This window comes from Balaenoptera musculus, chromosome 17 (assembly GCF_009873245.2).
Source record: "Balaenoptera musculus isolate JJ_BM4_2016_0621 chromosome 17, mBalMus1.pri.v3, whole genome shotgun sequence".
NCBI lineage: Eukaryota > Metazoa > Chordata > Mammalia > Artiodactyla > Balaenopteridae > Balaenoptera > Balaenoptera musculus.
In genome coordinates, this window is record NC_045801.1 from 65,777,674 (window position 1) to 65,795,602 (window position 17,929).

At 45.6% G+C, this 17,929-nt stretch overlaps 1 protein-coding gene across 1 annotated transcript; it reads left to right on the forward strand.

The window, feature by feature from the left end:
• The first annotated feature begins 1,322 nt into the window (after window positions 1–1,322).
• On the forward strand, window positions 1,323–16,056 carry PRDM14 (PR/SET domain 14). Its single transcript, XM_036830945.1, has 7 exons — window positions 1,323–2,022; window positions 2,584–2,637; window positions 2,729–2,886; window positions 3,864–4,134; window positions 8,130–8,332; window positions 13,211–13,312; window positions 15,829–16,056. The coding sequence occupies exons 1-7, from the start codon at window positions 1,323–1,325 to the stop codon at window positions 16,054–16,056; spliced, it is 1,716 nt and encodes a 571-aa protein (XP_036686840.1).
• Window positions 16,057–17,929: the final 1,873 nt, after the last annotated feature.

A 17,929-nucleotide genomic window follows, 5' to 3' on the forward strand; every position in this document is an offset into this window, starting at 1 on the left:
TCCGCAGCTGCGCTCTCGAAGGTGGGTGCAGAGCCCGGCGCGCCGCTGTGGCCCGGGGCTGTCGTTCGCCGGGGTGGTCGGGAAGCGCCGGCAGCAGTCTCTGGCGCAGTTCGTTTTGGGGGGTCGTTTTGCTCTCTTGGAGCTTTTACTCCTTAAGCGGCTTTCAACCCCATGTCGCAGATGCTCGGGGTGAGGGGAGGCCAGGAGCGGAGCGCCTTTGGGGGCTCAGGAGGAGACGGGCAGATGCCTTCGTCGTGGCTGACCTCTTCTCCTGACCCCGTGTTCTTTAATTTCTGAGTCACGACCCTGCGTGCTTTCCTTATTGGGCTCATTGATCTTGCCCTCAGGACCCGCCGGCTCTGAAGGGGCTCCATCCCCCAGCCTTGGTGAACTTCTGTCCATCAAAACGCCATCCTTTTGGGGTACGGGCGGCGCAGGGGCGAGAGCCTGCTCTCTCCCACCTGGCCTGGGGCTCGTCCTCGCCCGCTCCCGAGAGGCGACCCCAGCTTCCCTAAGCCCCCAGGTGGGGTGACGAGTTTCCCGAGGGACTGGCGCGATGTAGCGGGACTCGGCCCACGTGGGGAACCCGCGCTGGCTGCGGCGCTGGGAGCGAAACCGAAGGCGGCGGCCTACTCCTCCTGGCAGCCCGGACCGCCCGTGTCCTCGGGGTCAGACCCGGGCCTCGCAGCGGGGCAGCCTCCCCGGACCTGCCCCCGGGCTGGGGGAGCGCGTCTCCTACGCCATCCAACCCGGGCCCTGGGCTCTGCCCTCCCTGCTAGGGACCCAGGAGCGCCTGAAGCTGCTGCCTGCCCCCAAGCTCGGCCTTGCGCTCGGCTCCTGGCTCCGGGAGTGGGAAGGCCCTGCAGCTCCGACCCACCCTGGAAAAGAGGATGTCGGGGACCGAGGAGAGGGCGGAAGAGGGAGCTTGAAACGGATTTGGCAGGAGCGGGGTTGGGGACGGATGTAGAGAGTGGGTGTTGGAAACGAGCCCTGCTAGGTCAAGGCGTGTTTGGAGAGGGAAGGCAAAGGCGACACGTACCTGGAATTTGGAGTCGGGCAGAATCCCGACGGATTTTCGTTTTAGTTTGTTTTCACTTTTTTGGTGGGGGGGGGGGGCGGGAGCGGGGTTGTTTGTTGCCGTTTTCGTTTCGTTTGCGGGTAGGTCTTGAGGGATCGAAGTGGGAAGTTTATCCGATTCCCTCCGACCCGGGGCTGCCTCGGGCGGTGGAGGCTGGGCAGGCGGGAGCCGGGCCGCAGCGCCCCGCGCCCCTCACTCGGCCGCGCTTGCTCTTCCGCAGACCCGCCGCGCGCTGTGGCCCGGGATGGCTCTGCGGCCGCCAAGTGAGGCCGGACCCCAGGACAAGGGGTGCTACCCGCCCGACAGGCTCCAGAGCAGCCCCCAACGCCTGGCCGCCTACTACCCGCCTTTCCCGCCCTACGGCCACTACGGGAACACCCTAACCGCCGCGGAGGAGGGTTTCCAAACTTTCCGGCAGCTGGAGGCCCTGTCCGCGTCCCCGGCTCTGTCCCCCTTCGCCTTCCGGATGGCGCCTTCCTTGCTGAGCCCCGGCCTGGCCGTGCAGAGGGAGCCGCTCTACGACCTGCCCTGGTACAGCAAGCTGCCGTCGTGGTACCCAATTCCCCACCTCCCCAGGGAGGTGCCGCACTTCCCGAACGGCATTCGCGAGTTTACAGGCGCCTCCAGTGAAGACGCGGGCCCCGCTGGCGGCCGTAGCGACGGTGGCCAGTGCTGGGGACCTGAAATTTTCGTGCCGCCGCCCTCTGTGGATGCTTCGCTGTTCCCTGAGAGGCCGAAGCCCTCCCAGCTGTTACCGTGCTCCCCCAGAGAGCGCTCTGAGGATGGCCCCAAACTCGCGAACCAGGAGGGGAAGGCATCTCACCGTTACCACTTCACCCAGGAAGACCTGCACTTAGTTCTCTACGGGGTCATCCCCAGCCCTCAGAACTCAGCCCGCCTGCACCACGCGATTTCGGGCCTCCTGGTCCCCACAGACAGCTCTGGTAAAGGCAGTCCCCGTGATCCGGGACTTGGGGGGGTGCGGGTGGGAGGCGGGAAGAGAGGTGGGGACGGGAGGGGGCAGGGGCGCTTCCAGGTGGGTCCGAGGCTGTGCGAGTCCTGCAGCGGAGCGTCTGTGCTTCCATCAGAAGACGGGGCTGGGGGTGGCAGGCTCACCTCCGAGACCCTATTGGCTTAACCGCACGACACCCAGGGTTGTTTTAGTGGGAAGAGAAACGGTGCATGCCGAGCGGGCTGATCAGGCCGGCTCAGATCCTACCGGGATACGCGAGGTACCTGGGAGTCTCAAAATCAGCATTATCTCTGATCCTCAAGCTCCTTAAATTTGCAAACGGGGTTAATTACAACATAACCCACTAGAGTCGTTTTGAGTCTCACGTGAGAAATGGCCTGTGTAAAAGGAGCAGGAAACCTAGAAAGGACAGGTAAACATCTAACTCAGGATAATGGTGAGCTCTGAGGGAGTGGGGAGGATAGCGCCCTATGAAAGCATTTCATAATACATTTTATCGAAACAATAAAAATTTAACCCTGTCTTTTTCTAGGGTCTGATTCTCTTCGTCAGACTCTGGATAACGACTCCCTTCAGCTACCAGAAGGTAGGCAGGGCTCCTGGCTTGGATTTCCTTTCCAGCACAAATGCAGTCAGTTTCTTCACTGGCTTTCTTTCCTGCCCTGGGTCTCCCCTAGGTCTCTGCCTCGGGCGGACGAAATTCGGTGAAGTGGCACATGTTGGTGTGTTCTGCAGTAGCCCTGTCGCCAAAGGAGTCAGGTTTGGGCCCTTTCAGGGTAAAGTGGTCAACACCAGCGAAGTCAGGACACACAGGGACAATTCCCTGATGTGGGAGGTAAATTTGTTTCTGGCGGGTTGGCAGGTTGGCTGAGGGAGGTGGGTGCAGGAAACCTTGGCCTCTGCTCCTCTGGGAGACCCCTGGCCTGGGAGAGGGGGCCTCCCTCCGGGCAGTAATCTGCTGACTTGTGCTGCCTGTTTTGCAACATAAAGAGAAAGAAAGGCAGCTGTTCAGTCCCTGAGGATAACACCTCTGCATGGATTCTGTGTAATTTTTCGTGGCTTAAGGCATTTTCCTCTGAAGGTTAGCCATGGAATATACATTTAAAGAGTTAATACACTGGGTTATATTTATAGACAAAACCAAACACTTTAAATATTACAGAGTGATGCTAAGAATATGCCAAAAAGGACTAAGGCCAGATTTAAAATTTTTGATGTCTTTCATCTAAAGAGGATTTTTAGAAAACTGATACTCTTAAGTGTGTTGGAGGCAGGATGGTAGGATTGCAGTTTGTCAGAATGTATCAGATTATCACCCCTCGCCGTGGATTTCTACATCGAGGAATATAGTTGAGGAAAATAATCTGAAATGCAGACTTCACAGGGCTGTTTGTAATAACAAAGCATTGAAGACTGTAGGATTGCCCACAGCAGAGAAAGAATTAAACTATAGCTCCATCAATACACATGAAAACTAAATTGAGATAAAATACTAAACTAATCGGTTGTCTTGAAGTGGTGGAACTAAATGTAACCTCCCGTTTCCCTTACCTCTGTTTATGAAACTAATGTATGTTCACCCTAGAAATCTGGAAATGGAGGAAGTGATAAAAGTAAGAATCTTTAAAATGTCACACTACCTATAGAGGTATCTTTAAGCTAATAAATCCATTTAGGCTCAATCATATTGATAATAAATATATTCAGTAGGTCAAGTGTGAGTTTTGAATTGTAAATTTTTAATAAGTAAATTTATTTTCTAGGTCAGACCAAAAAAATGTGCATTTCCAAACTTTGTTTGATTTCATTTAGATCTTTGAGGGTGGTCATTTGAGCCACTTTATTGATGGAAAAGGAAGTGCCGGGAACTGGATGTCCTATGTCAACTGTGCTCGTTTCCCCATGGAGCAGAACCTGGTTGCCGTCCAATGTCAAGGGCAGATCTTTTATGAAAGCTGCAAGGAGATCTACCAGAACCAAGAGCTCCTCGTGTGGTATGGAGATTGCTATGAGAAGTTTTTGGACATTCCCATGAGCCTGCAGGTCATGAAGCAGGGGAAGCAGACGTCTGGGCCCCCGGAAGGTGAGTGCACGCTTCCGCCTCCCCCAGTGAGGCCGTCTTAGTGGAAGGACTGGGCTCTTTCTCCGACTCAACACCTTCCTTCCTGCAGCTTTTCCACTTGCTTGTGGAACTTCTCCCTCCCGACACAACACTCAGAACCCAAAACTGAGGGCGTCTCTAACCAGCTGGGCATTACCCAGCCGCAGGAAGATGCCCTCATCTTCCCAGGGCTGCTGAAGCTACTCCTATTCACCGGTGTACCTTTTCTTCTACCCCTTCACCCACTCCCAGAGAGTAAAATAAAAGTGAAATGAATGGATGCAACCTCTGCCTTGGATGAGCTAGCTTCTGATTCATCTCTGCCAAGGCTCACATAGCTCAGGAAGTCTAAGCTTTAGAGCACTGTTTTTCAAGTGGTGGGTTGCAATATCTTAGCGGGGTGGGGGATTTGGTGGTAAAGACCAGTATTAAAGAAGAAAAAAAAAAAAGAGAGAATAAAAATAAAATAGAATAGAAAATATTGATGTGAATCTCGTTTAAGTTAAGCATTGTTTGGTGAGGTGTTTGTTTCAAATGGATGTGTGCGAACCGGGTCTCAAGTATAAAATGTGTTTCTTACTGTGGGTCTTAGACAACTTTGGGAAGCATGGAGCTAGACTCTCGCTCTCCAATTTTAATGCGGGTGTGAATACCTGGGGACCTTGGAAAGAGGCAGATTCTCATTCAGGGCTGGGACCTGAGATTCTGCATTTCTATCCCATTTTAGTAGCAGGCAGCTAGAGGACTACCAACCCGCTCTCTGGGAACGAGCCTCTGGAATTTGCATTTTAAAAAAGCTGTTTGAGCCGTTGATTTTTATATCTGCAAAGGCCTGGGAACCAGTGATGTCATAGGTGGGACCGGACAAATGCAAATTACTGTAATATGTGTAATCAGATAGAAGACTATCTTATTACGTTAGAACAAGTGTCGTAAGTAGCAGGTAAAAGAGAACGTGAATTGCATTCATCACACTGCAGTGATGGTCTGCATGCATGTCTCCCCGCTAGATTGAGACCCTTCAGGGCAGGAGACAACCCGAAACACGTTATTAGCGCCTGCTGTGGATCCCCATGTGCATTGAAGGAAGGAGGAAGACTGGACTAAACTGGGGAAAGCTGCTTAGGGATGTGGTGAAATAAAGGATGAGTTAGGCAAGGAGAGGCAAGGCAATTCAGGCTTGGGGAACAGTGAAGCCAAGGGGAAGGATGTGTTCACCAGGGATTAGGAGGTGACTAATGAGCAGTCTCTTTCTAGAAGCCAAATAATGAGGGGCTGTTGAACTGTTTCGGTGAACTGTCTTCTCACTACCCCAAGAAATGGATGGCGTGGGGTGCGCCTGAGGGTAAGATGGCAGGATTCTCTTGAGTCTGGACCTCACAGTTGCCCCATACTTGGCGCCAAGCCAAGACTTTTTGGTCACTTCCAAAAATGTACCAAGTGCTTTTTTGAAATAAAAGTGAAAAGTGGATTTGAGAACGATACATGCTTGATAACACAAAGTAGAATCATTATCCTTTTGAAAAATTACTCAGCACGATGCATCAGAGCTGTTAAAATGTTCGTAACCTTGGATATATCAGTAATGTATCAGTAATACTCTTCTGGAAATTTATCTTCAGGAAATAGCCCAAAAGGAAAAGCTTTGTCCACAAGGATTTTTAATACAGTGTCACCCCTGTTTGTGAAAAGTCACGAACAACCTAAATGCCCAATATTAGAATAATGAAGTAAATGATGATATATTAACATGGAATAATATACAGGCATCAAAGATCCCAGTCATATAAGCAACAGGGCCTGCAGTTATCTGTGCTCCACTTCTGAACCAAATTATATCCGAGGCTTATTGGCACTGTTACGATGATGTGTAAATATTTAGGATAACTTGTGGCGGAGAACTTGTAAACAGCTCAATTGGTTGGGAAGACTAATGGATAAATTCATTTGTTTTCTGTTAATAGGAATGTTTGGGGATAGGATGAGAAGGAAAGAAAAATCAGAATTCCTCTGTCCTCTCAAAAGAAAGGTCTTTTTTTCCACGGCTTTTGGTGAGGCTTGGTGGGAGCCTTCCCCTTGAAGGTCTTGAGTGGGAGGGAAGGGCCTGGGCCCTATGTGGGCGGGTTATTTGAGTTTGCAAACCTGCCAAGTGTGTGTTTTGGGGGCTGGGGGCTGTGGAATGTGTAGACAGCTCTTAATTGTTACCAAACTCTGTCTGAACGGTGTGTCTGTAGTGGGGGAGAAAGCATAATTTTTGGTATTGAGAAGAGACTGAGATGGGAGGGAGGAAGAAGGAAAGGAAACAGGACAAAATTAGGTTAAGATAAATTTCCAAGGACCTGAGCAGAAAACGTAGGCAGCCGAAGCCTAATTAGTAAGGGTGCTGTGTCATTTCTGCCTAAGTGGTTGTTCTTATGCAAATTTACTACTGAACCCTTATTCTGAATTCTGCTGTGCCTTCATGCTTTGATTTGTAAAGATCGCTGACCCCGTCTTGTAGACCCCCTCTTCCTACCCCAGGAAGTAGGAAGGCCAGGTATTTCTAACCAATGAAAATTCTAGCTCCGAGCAAAAACCATCCCAGCAGGGAGATTCTGAGAGTATTAGCACCTCAATGAAAGCGATAGACAAGACTGGGCAGTGGGTCATCCTGATGCTGGTGGTTGCCTTCCTGGTTATTTACTTAATAAAATGATTTATTTCCTTAGCCACCTGTTAAGCATGCCTGGGACGCAGTTATCAACTAACAAAACCCCCGATGGATAGCTTCCCTGCTGTCCCGATGCTAACGAAAAAGATTTCCACCTTCACACTCTTGCATATACTCACTCCTGGCTGTTCTCTGCCTCCCTGGGGCCAGACAATGAGGTTTCAGGGATGCATTCACAGTCAAAACCACTTTATGCTCTGGAATCCAGAGTGTCCTCGGCAGGGATGCTTTTGTAGGTGGCCCTGGTTCTCTCCCCTTCCCCCAATACATAGACACCCCTGAGCCGGGCACCTCCTTTGCTAGAGTCGGCTGAACCCTCTCTAACCTCTCCCCCACCTCTCTTATAAAAATGGATTTACCTTTCTCAGTCTTGTCTGTCACTCAGTGATAGTGTCACTTGTTGATAAGAAGTCAGTAAGTGTTAAGGTTAAATTAATCATCACAATAACCCTATGTATTAGTTCTAGAATCTTCCTTAAAAGTTCAGAGAAGTAGACTATAAGCTAAAAGGGCACCTAAGGCTTCATAAATGGGGTCAAATGGAACAGAACTCGTGAAGCTTGGGAAGAAGCTATGGGTGTCCGTCAAGGTCCTGGGTGAACGGCTTTGAACTTGTAGCTCAGGCTGATCTGAAAGGGACAAATACGGTAGGTATTTGGTATGTGAACCTTGTAAAGAATGCCAGTCAGGAACTGTAGGACTGACCTGCTCGTAAATAGGGCCAGAGGAAGGGCTTCTTCAACAAATATATTTCGGGAACAAAAGGTAAGGAGAACCTGTAGATTAAGAGATTGAAGAGACGTAGCCTCTGTGGACAACACATAGGCTTTGAATCCTACACTGAATCAACTGACTGTAAAATAATGAAACACGTATGCATGTGTGTATGTACATAAATATATATGTTTCTATTAAGGAATAAGGGTTGACTGTTTAGGTATGACAATGGCATTATGGTTATGCTTTTTAAAAAGTCGTCATCTATTAAAGATTATGGTTTGAGATGTTTATGAACCAAATGAGAAATTAGTGTTAAAAAGAATCCATTATGAAAAAAAAAAATAATCCCTTATGGAGGGAAGTCACATAAGTGAGTCGGTCATTGTCAAAGCTTGGTGTTTGGGCACATGAGGGTTTATTCCATTATTTTGACTTTGGTATATGTTTTCAATTTTTTGTAATAAAAAGTTGTAAAAAAATCATCTTGAAGAAAATAAGAATGAGGGAAGGGAGCTGACCAAGCGACTTATCCCCCTGTGTTTGACAGAATCTTCAGAAGGGTACAGGTGTGAAAGATGTGGAAAAGTATTTACCTACAAATATTACAGAGACAAGCATCTCAAGTACACCCCCTGTGTGGACAAGGGTGACAGGAAATTCCCCTGTTCTTTATGCAAACGGTCCTTTGAGAAGAGAGACCGGCTCCGGATCCACATCCTTCACGTTCATGAGAAGCATCGGCCTCACAAGGTAAGAGTCAGGGCGGCGAGTGACCCTGCCCTTTGCTCCGGCACTCTGCTTTCATGCTGCTTCCGCAAACCCCTGGGTGAACACCGAGGGCCTCCTGCGTGCACGTTGCTGGGACGCAACACCAGGTGGGAGGATGGGACAGGGTGTCTGAAGGAGGTGACAGTGCCGTGGAAGAGCAGACGTGAACTAATGCGGTGACACCGAGTGTGAGGATGGAGGTGCATGGTAGACAGGGACAGAGGAAGGGTGTCCTCCCACCTGGACACGTGGTTATGAAAGGCCTCGTAGACAGGTGGCCGTGAGGAGAACCTAGGACAGTGGAGTGTCTGGCTTATATCTTAGGTGGGGTTGATTGGCTGGGGTGGGGGGCGTTCAAGACATTCCAGGTGGGAAAGACCCTGGCCTGTGGTTTTAGGTAACTACACCTTCTTCCATGATATGTGCAATGTTGTGTTAATTCCTGCTGTACAGCAAAGTGACTCAGTTACATACATTCTTTTTCATATTCTTTTCCATTGTGGTTTATCACAGGATATTGAATATAATTCCCTGTGCTATGCAGTAGGACCTTGTTGTTTATCCATCCTATATATACTGGTTTGCATCTGCTAATCCCAAACTCCCAATCATTTCCTCCCCCACCTCCTCCCCCTTGGCAACCACAATTCTGTTCTCTGTGTCTGCGAGTCTGTTTCTATTTCGTATATAGGTTCATTTGTGTCGTATTTTAGATTCCACGTATAAGTGATGTCATATGGTATTTGTTTTTCTCTTTCTGACTTACTTCACTTAGTATGATAATCTCTAGGTCCAATGTGCAGGCATATTGATAGTTACAGGCGAGGATGAAACATGGGCACAGTCCAAAGGATGGACGGCCTCTGTGCCATGCCAAGGATTTTGTAAGGAAGAAAAGCAATGGTGGCATTAGGGAGCCATTTTCCACCATTCTGGATACCTGATGGCTCTGCCAGGCTTGGTGCAAGAAAGTGCTGACTACCACTGGTCTTAATTAGGAGAAAGAGGCTGAGGCTTGGGTACAGACAGCTTCGGGCTGGACTCCTGCCCTGTCAGGACTCCTCCAAGCCCCAGTTTTCTCCATTTGAAAACAGAGTAGTCATCATAAAGCTGCTCTTGTCTCTCCCCTCCTGTTCACAGCGAAGCTTCTGGAAAAATCACAATCACTGTACTATATACTCCTGTAAAATCTGAGTATTTTTACAATTATGTATTTTTTTTCTAAGAATATTTTAATTTATTTATTTTTATTTTTGGCTGTGCTGGGTCTTTGTTGCTGCACGTGGGCTCTTCTCTAGTGGTGAGCGGGGGCTACTCTTCGTTGCGGTGCGCGGGCTTCTCATTGCGATGGCTTCTCTTGTTGCAGAGCACGGGCTCTAGGCGCTCGGGCTCAGCAGTCGTGGCTCGCGGGCTCTAGAGCGCAGGCTCAGTAGTTGTGACGCACAGGCTTAGGTGCTTCGCGGTATGCAACTAGAGAAAGACCTCGTGCAGCAACAAAGACTCAACACAGCCAAAAATAAATGATAAAGTAGTGGTGGATCTTATAGTTGATGAGATGGAGCATTTAATATATTTGTTGGGGTTGCTGGAGCCAGATCAAAAGATGTTTGCTTAAAAAGCAGAAGCTACAGGATTAGTTTTTGTTTGTTTTGTTTTGTTTTTTGACCAAAGTAGAATGCAGGAAAAAGGTTATCTGAGTCAGGTCAAGAAATATACACTAGAATGTTACGTGGGTCATTTGCCTAAACACTGAGGACAATGGTGGGTCTTGGATTGGGGTTCGAGGAGAGGAGCCGTAGGAAGTGCTGCTGGCTTTGATATTGGGGCACCGTAGACCAGGAGGTCCAGAGATGACAGGAATGATAAGAAGAGGAGGTGTAAGCTGGTAGTAGTAAAGTGAATGACTTGGGCTTCCAAAGAGGAGAGGTCTTGATGGTAGAGTGGAGGGATAGTAATTTTATTTTATTTTTTTAACTATTTATTAATTTATTTTGTCCACGAGGCATGCGGGATCTTAGTTCCCTGACCAGGAATCGAGCCCGTGCCCCCTGCAGTGGAAGCTTGGAGTCTTAACCACTGGACCGCCAGGGAAGTCCAGGATAGTGATTTTAAAAGGCTATAGAAGGGGGCGCGTCCTCTTATACTGAGTGTTCCTGAGAGTTCTTTAGTACAATATTTCTCTTTGCAAACTCTCCCTGAGTGGTGTGATCCTTTATCATGACTATAAGTACCATTTAAATGGTTTCAAATCTCTAGCCAGAATTCTGTCCTGAACCTGAGGTGTATCTCTAGCTGCTCTTCCGACACCTCAACCTGAATTTCCCCTGGCACTTCACCTTCCTTCGTTATGTTCAGAAGATTGAGGTTTTCTTCTTTTCTTATCTTTACTGCTAAACATTTTTTATTCTCTTTTGGTTTTCTTTATTTCATATACTTTAATTTGAGTACTTAACTTTCAAGATGATAAAGTCTATTTAATTTCTGCAGGAGCCCCAAAGAAAACGTTTGATTTAATTTGAACAGAAAAAAAACAAAGCTCAAGTGAAACAGACAGGTAGAACTTCAGATAAATGATTTTTTAACAAGATCAGCTGCTGAAAGAGGGAAAAATTACTGATTTAAAATATCCAGAAGACGCTGGGTGTATAACCAACAGTGAAAAACCTTGTATTACCCTCCTTCCAGCATTTAAAGTCTAAACAACCTCCTTTTCAGAGGATTTGTCAGGCAAAATTAATAATAAAAATATTAATTAACAAAATAAAAATATCGGAGGACATCCTTGTAGTCCATCACGATGACTACAAAGAGCTCATACATAGATTCAGGATGTCAGTTCTCTCCAGCTTTTTGAAACACCTGACCAATGGAGAGAGAGGGCTTTGTTTTTTTCAGAAGGCGTTGTTTCTTTTCTCCATGACTTGTTCAAATTGATGCCAGACTTTAACTTTCTTTGTATTTTGTCTTTGACTTCCTTGGAAGCTTTTGTTTTTGCTAGGATTTCTAATTGCAAGTGATAAATTTAGTTTCTTAATTATATAACTTGTATAATGATATTTACATTCTTGAAATTATACTCATTTCTTTTTTAAATCAGATTCTGATTTGAATTTGTTCTGATTTGAACCATATGCTCCTTAGGCCTGTAAACTGTCATATTTGGATATCTTTCATTACCTTCCTTAGTTCCACTGATTCGTCTATGCCACTCTTCCTCTTTCTTGATTTCTCTTTTTGTATTACTGGGGCATGTCTTCAAGTAATCGTTTTTAACAGTGCACAGTGAAAAATTTTCTGAGTCCTTCTTTGAGAATATTTTACTCACGTACGTCTTTGATAGTTTGGCTGGATATGGAATTTTAGATAGGAATAATTTTCCTGTAGAACTTTTAAAGAATCATTTCTTCTACCATTTGATGCCAATCTGGTTCTTGTTTCTTTGTAAATAACCAGTTTTCTGCTTTGTGAAAATTGTTCTTTAACTTTTGAGTTCTGAAATTTTAACAGAACGTGTTAAATTATATGTTTTTTTCTTTCTTTTCTTTTTTTTTTTTTCCTTCCTGCTTTGTAATCAGTAGAAGACAAAGTATTCTTTCCACCCGAAGGCACAAGTCATAAGCTCAAAGGAATTCTCTTCTTTCCTTGGCTATTATCTGTCTTCAATTTTTGTTCTCTCCTGGATTCCTTTTAGCCAAATGTTAGGTTGAGTCTACCTCCCTGTACTTGACTTCTAATTTTTCTTCATCTGCATTCTCTGAGAGTTCCCCAACCTTAATTTTTATGTCGTGTATTCAGTCTTTAGCAGTCAGCTGAGTCTATTACATACAGCATTTCTATTCTATACTTTTTTGTTGTTTATTTGTAATTTCCAAGAACAGTTTCATGTTCTAATTGCTCCCCTTTTATAATTGATCTGTTCTTTTTGCAATATGAACTTCAACATCTGACTGTTTTTGCTTTAGTAACAACAATACATGCTCATTATTAAAACGTCAAGTAGTAAAGAAAAATTAAAGGAGACTTTTAAAATCCACCCCAGAATCCCACCATCTAAATATACCCAGGCTCTCGTTTGTGCCCATAAGGACACCTGGGGAACAGGGTCCAGAAACACAATAGTTTCCTTTACTTGGTTCAGAATTCCTGAGAAGATTGGACAGAAGTCATCAGGGTCAAGAACACAGAGTAATGACAGGAACTGTTCACAGCTAGTGGCTGTACCACATGCTCTCACTGGCCCCCCAAAATATTACCCTTTTTTTGTAGATATATGTCTTGAGTCATCTGTCACCTGTATTGCCACTTTGGTCTACATATTCGTCCCTACCCCTGCTAGATTGTTCCTCCTCGCCTCTAGCAGAGTGTTGAGAGGTTCTCCATAAATGCTTGTTGAATTAATTGCTGGGGGCTTGCAGTTTACTCACAGCCTTGTGAGGAAGGCAAGACAGGTATTTTTTGCCCATGAGGAAAATTGGGGAAACAAAGATTCCGAGTTTAACTGACTTGTTCTGGTCACACAGCTACTTGTTGACAGAGCAGGACAAATTCAGGCCTCTATAGACACCGCCGTTTCACATCTGAAGCAGCTAACTTAACCCAAAGACTTCAGATGAATTGCCTTAGTCACAGCATTAGCAGGCTCTGGACCAGAACCCATGCTGCCAGATTCTTCCGTGTGGTCCCGGGACGCCTTTCTCCTGTCTCAACTAGACCCTCAGCCTGGGTCCGCTTGATCCTCTGCCTACAGGTGTGCACAGAATAAATACAATAGTTCTTTCCCCCCCCAGATAAACATAATGGTGAAATAAACTTGTTAAGGGGAAGACGTGGTTTCAACTATATTTTTCTTTTTCGTTTTAGTGTTCTACGTGTGGGAAATGTTTCTCTCAATCTTCCAGCCTAAACAAACACATGAGAGTCCACTCCGGAGACAGACCCTACCACTGTGTGTATTGTACCAAGGTAAATGGAACCTTCTTTTAAGGGATCTGCCTTGAGCCCTGTTTGGGTGTCCGTGGATAAGAGCTTGGCATAAACCCTAGGTTACAAGAGTTCCTGGTAAATTAGTTCATTGTCAGCCCATCCCCAGTTTCCACCCCCAGATTATACTCCTGTTTGCTTACAATGATCACATGCAGGCTACTACTGCCAAATTGGCATCGAGGGCATTTGTCATGAAAGAGACCCTAAATTTACAGGAGCCTGATGATAGCAGACATGATTATGCAGTCTTTCAAAGTACAGACTCTTGGGCTTCCCTGGTGGCGCAGTGGTTAAGAATCTGCCTGCCAATGCAAGGGACACGGGTTCGAGCCCTGGCCCGGGAAGATCCCACCTGCTGCGGAGCAACTAAGCCCGCAAGCCACAACTACTGAGCCCACATGCCACAACTACTGAAGTCCGGGCGCCTGGAGCCTGTGCTCTTCAGCAAGAGAAGCCACAATGAGAAGCCTGTACACTGCAACGAAGAGTAGCCCCCCACTCTGCAACTAGAGAAAGCCCGTGCACAGCAATGAAGACCCAACACAGCCACAACAAACAAATAAATAAAAAATAAAAAAAATTTAAAAAGTACAGACTCTTACATGCTGCTGATCTAAATTTCTAGAGCAATTTTGCTGAAGTGGCATCTAATCTTCATTATACAGAATAATAAGTTATAAAAATGAAGAGATAAAGACATGGTTAGGGGTGGCTGGGCTAGAAACAAAAGCCTGACCATGCTTTAAAAATATAATACTAAAACACCTCGTGTTCTATTTTGATGAGATACATTTGGGCTGTCCAATGTGTACAGTGTAGCAAAATGGGGCTAAGACATAACTAGACCATGTGGAGCCAGCACAGACCTAAGGAAGGTGGCCCTGGATTTGTATGGATGAGGAATCAAACCTGAGGGCTGAACGCTCTCCCGCAGGATGTCCAGAGCCGGCTCAAAATATCCCAGCGCCCCTCCTCTTTCTGGCATTCTAATTCTGATCCTCACCTTGGTCTTCTGGCTAACCTGGGAATGAGAGGTGCCCGAAGAGGGAACTCAGTGCACTTGGGGCATAAATGAGCTGTTTGGTGTTCTGACTTACCGTCACCTAAGCTGATGGAGACTGTCCTTGTCTGGGTGTCCTAGGCACCTACACCTCGTGCTCCTTACTGAGCAGTGGGCCAGCCCCATGCGTGCCCAGCCCCCCAAAATCCAAGGTCACCGGTTGAACCCGGTGTTTTGTATCTCTGTCGATGGGCCCCCAATAAATGGAGTCATTAACATCTCTAATAAATACTTGAAAGTGACAAAGGTCAGAGCAGAGAATTGAAATGAATTAAGGGAAAGGTTATAAATAAGGGAAAGAAAAGACAGGTAAAAACAGCAAAGTACTTGGGAATCTAAAATGGTACTATTTGGCCGTTTCTGGAAAGCTATTTGGCAGTTTCTTTAAGAACGAAACTTGTAACCACCATACAACCCAGCAGTTGCTCTCCTGGGCACTTATCCCGGAGAAATGAAGGTTTATATGTTTATACCAAGACCTGTACACAAATATTAATAGCAGCTTTCCTCATAGAAGCCCCAAACTGGAAATAACCCAGATGCCTTTCAACGGGTAGGTGATTAAGCAGATTGTGGTTCATCCACACCATGAAATACTCCTCAGCAATCAGAAAGCACGAGATGTTGTACACAAAACAACCTCCGTGAATCTGCAGAGAATTATGCTGAGTGAGAACAGCCAATCCCAAAGGTTACATACTGTATGCTTCCATGTAAGTGACATTCGTGAAATAACAAAATTATAGAAATGGAGAACAGATTCGTGGTTGCCATGGCTTAAAAGTAGGAGTGGGAGGGAACTATGTGTGGCTGTCGTAGGGCAACGTGAGGGTCCTTGTGACGGAAATGTTCTGTATCTTGACTCTGTCAATATCAGTATCCTGGTTGTGATACTGTCCTATAGATTTGTAAGATGCAACCATTGGGGACAACCGGGTAAAGGGTACCCAGAGTCTCTGTTGTTTCTTATAACTGCATGTGAATCACGATTACCTCCAAAAGTTTAAGTTAAAAAAAAAGAAGAAAGAAACCAATAAGGTACCCATTTATGCAAAGACATTGGCCAGTATTAGCTACTCCTTCTGTAATTCAGTTCATCTTGGAGTGTGATCCCAGGACCACCTGCTTAAATGCAGTTTCCTTATTACCCCAGTGGGTGTACTTATCAGGTCAGTCTGCATTTTTGACTAGACCCCCAGGTGATCTTAGCCATGGAAGAGCCACTGTTCTAACCAGTGACGTGTCCATCATGTCCTTTTTTATTAAGGCTACACCTGTTGACCAAGCATGCCCTATAGCATTAAAGCCCAAGGTTCGCTGAGTGGAGAACTAAGGGTTGACATAAGGATCGGTAACAGTGAAATTAACCCCTTTCTTTCACTCGTTGTCCAGCTGATGGAAGTTGACTTTTTCTCCTGCTTTCTGTCCTCTGTAGAAGTTCACTGCCTCTAGTATACTCCGCACACATATCAGGCAGCACTCCGGGGAGAAGCCCTTCAAATGCAAGTACTGTGGTAAATCTTTTGCATCCCACGCTGCTCACGACAGCCATGTCCGACGCTCACACAAGGAGGAAGACAGCGGCTCCTGTAACAAATGTGGAAAAACCTTCCCAGACCAAGAAGCCTTCTACTCCCACATGAAGTTTCATGAAGACTGCTAGCCCTCAGACAGTATGAGGACAGTGCCTCTGTATTTCTTCTGTCTTGATATTTCTTGTTTATGGGTGTTTCTTACAAACAAATGATAGATTGAGATGAGGAACAGAATAATGGAACTGACCAAGTAGCAGAATTTACCAGATTTATTGACTCTGGTTTTAACAGCTTTCACAGAAATGTCTTTCACAATTTCTAACAAGAATGGAGTTTTGTTGAATTCACCTAGAAATAATGAAAGCTGGCTGTTAATAGTGCTTAAAGGTCTGGAAACTCAACATCAACCCTGAAAGGGACTATATTTCGTTTCAGGGACGAGGAGCAGAGTCTTTGATTTCGCGATTACAAAAAAAGGAGGCTTTTTCTCTACTGTTTGCCTCGGGCCCGCGATTGTAATATGTCTGTGGCCATCCCCTGTTACGTTTCTTAACAGAATAAATTCTTTAAAAATCCATTCAAGCCAGAGCTTCATTAGTATTATAACTGAGTGTTCAGACATGGATTAAGCTCCCATTTTATTTGGATTCATTTTAAAACCCTTAGTTTCTACCCCTCCCCCATCACATGACAAACACCTAATGTTAACAGTTTGTTTAGCACCAAACAGAATTTCTTGGAGGACACAGAAGTTACTTATTCACCCTACCATCTGTGACCTTTAACAATTGGGGAAGAAAAATTATTACCAAATGAAGAAAGACTAAAAATTGCAATAGGCTAAGAAACAAATAAATGTATTTATAGTGCTCTAGTTTTAAACCTGATTTCATTCCTGATGAAGAGACAAGTGGAATTTTTTTGTAGGTCTTCTAATTAGCTGGTCCACACTAATATATAGAGTGAAAAGAAAAATGTGGCACATACATTGTCACAAGGCTGATGCAAGCTTGTGGAGAATAATCTTTTCTAATGTGCAGGGAGACGGCAGACTCATCTCATGTGGGTCAAAATAGCCAACATCTATATAGAGCATGAACCCTATGAGATAGTGCCACTGAGTTACCACTCTACTGAAGGAAGAAAAGAAGTGGTCCAACATTTGCCTCTTAAGGGTCAAAGCCAGGTCGTCCTGACTCCAAAGCCCAGCCTCTTAATGAACCAGTTATGCTCAACTTATGAATCCTGCTAAGGAAAGAGCATTATTCTATTGACTATGCCATTCTTCCCTACTTTGGGGCAAGCAACCACAAACTTTTAAATATTCACATGGAAAATCGGGGACCAGAATAAAACTGCATCGTAGGCAAGCGTAGCTATGTAGCTACTAGGTCACATCCCTAGCCGTGGTTCTATCGACGGCCTAGGATTTTTCTTCACCCTTTATTCGTGGTCCATGTCTCTCCAAATGGAGAGATTTCAATACGGAACAGATGCCCCTTCAGAGGGAGGCTCCTAGCTGTGGCAGAGTCCTTTGAGAAAGAGATGTAGTGCAGGTGGAAGAAGCAGTGACAGATTTTTCTCTGGGGAATGCCTGACTGCGGTGACTAGGTCTGAGTAATTTATCCTAATGGGAGTGTGCCCTGTTGTTTCAGGACTGTTTTAGTTCGTGCTAATTAAGTCAGAACAATGGTCTTTTGAAAAGATCAGGGCTCAGCCTGTAGTTAGGCAGCCTTTATTTGCCTGCTAGTTCAAAATATATTTCTTACTATGTATGGATTTGAACGTTATTTTAAAACCAAATAGTAAAGCAAGACATCAGGAACTGGTGTGATGCCATTTTTTTCACTAGTTGAATAATTCAAATTAACTACTTTGTTCTTTGAACCAGAATGGTAATAGAGGAAGGTAAAAAAAATTTCTTTTCCTCTTTTCTAGCACTAATTGCAAAATGCATGCCTGCCAAATAATACCTTAGTATATGCATCACGTATGCGCACA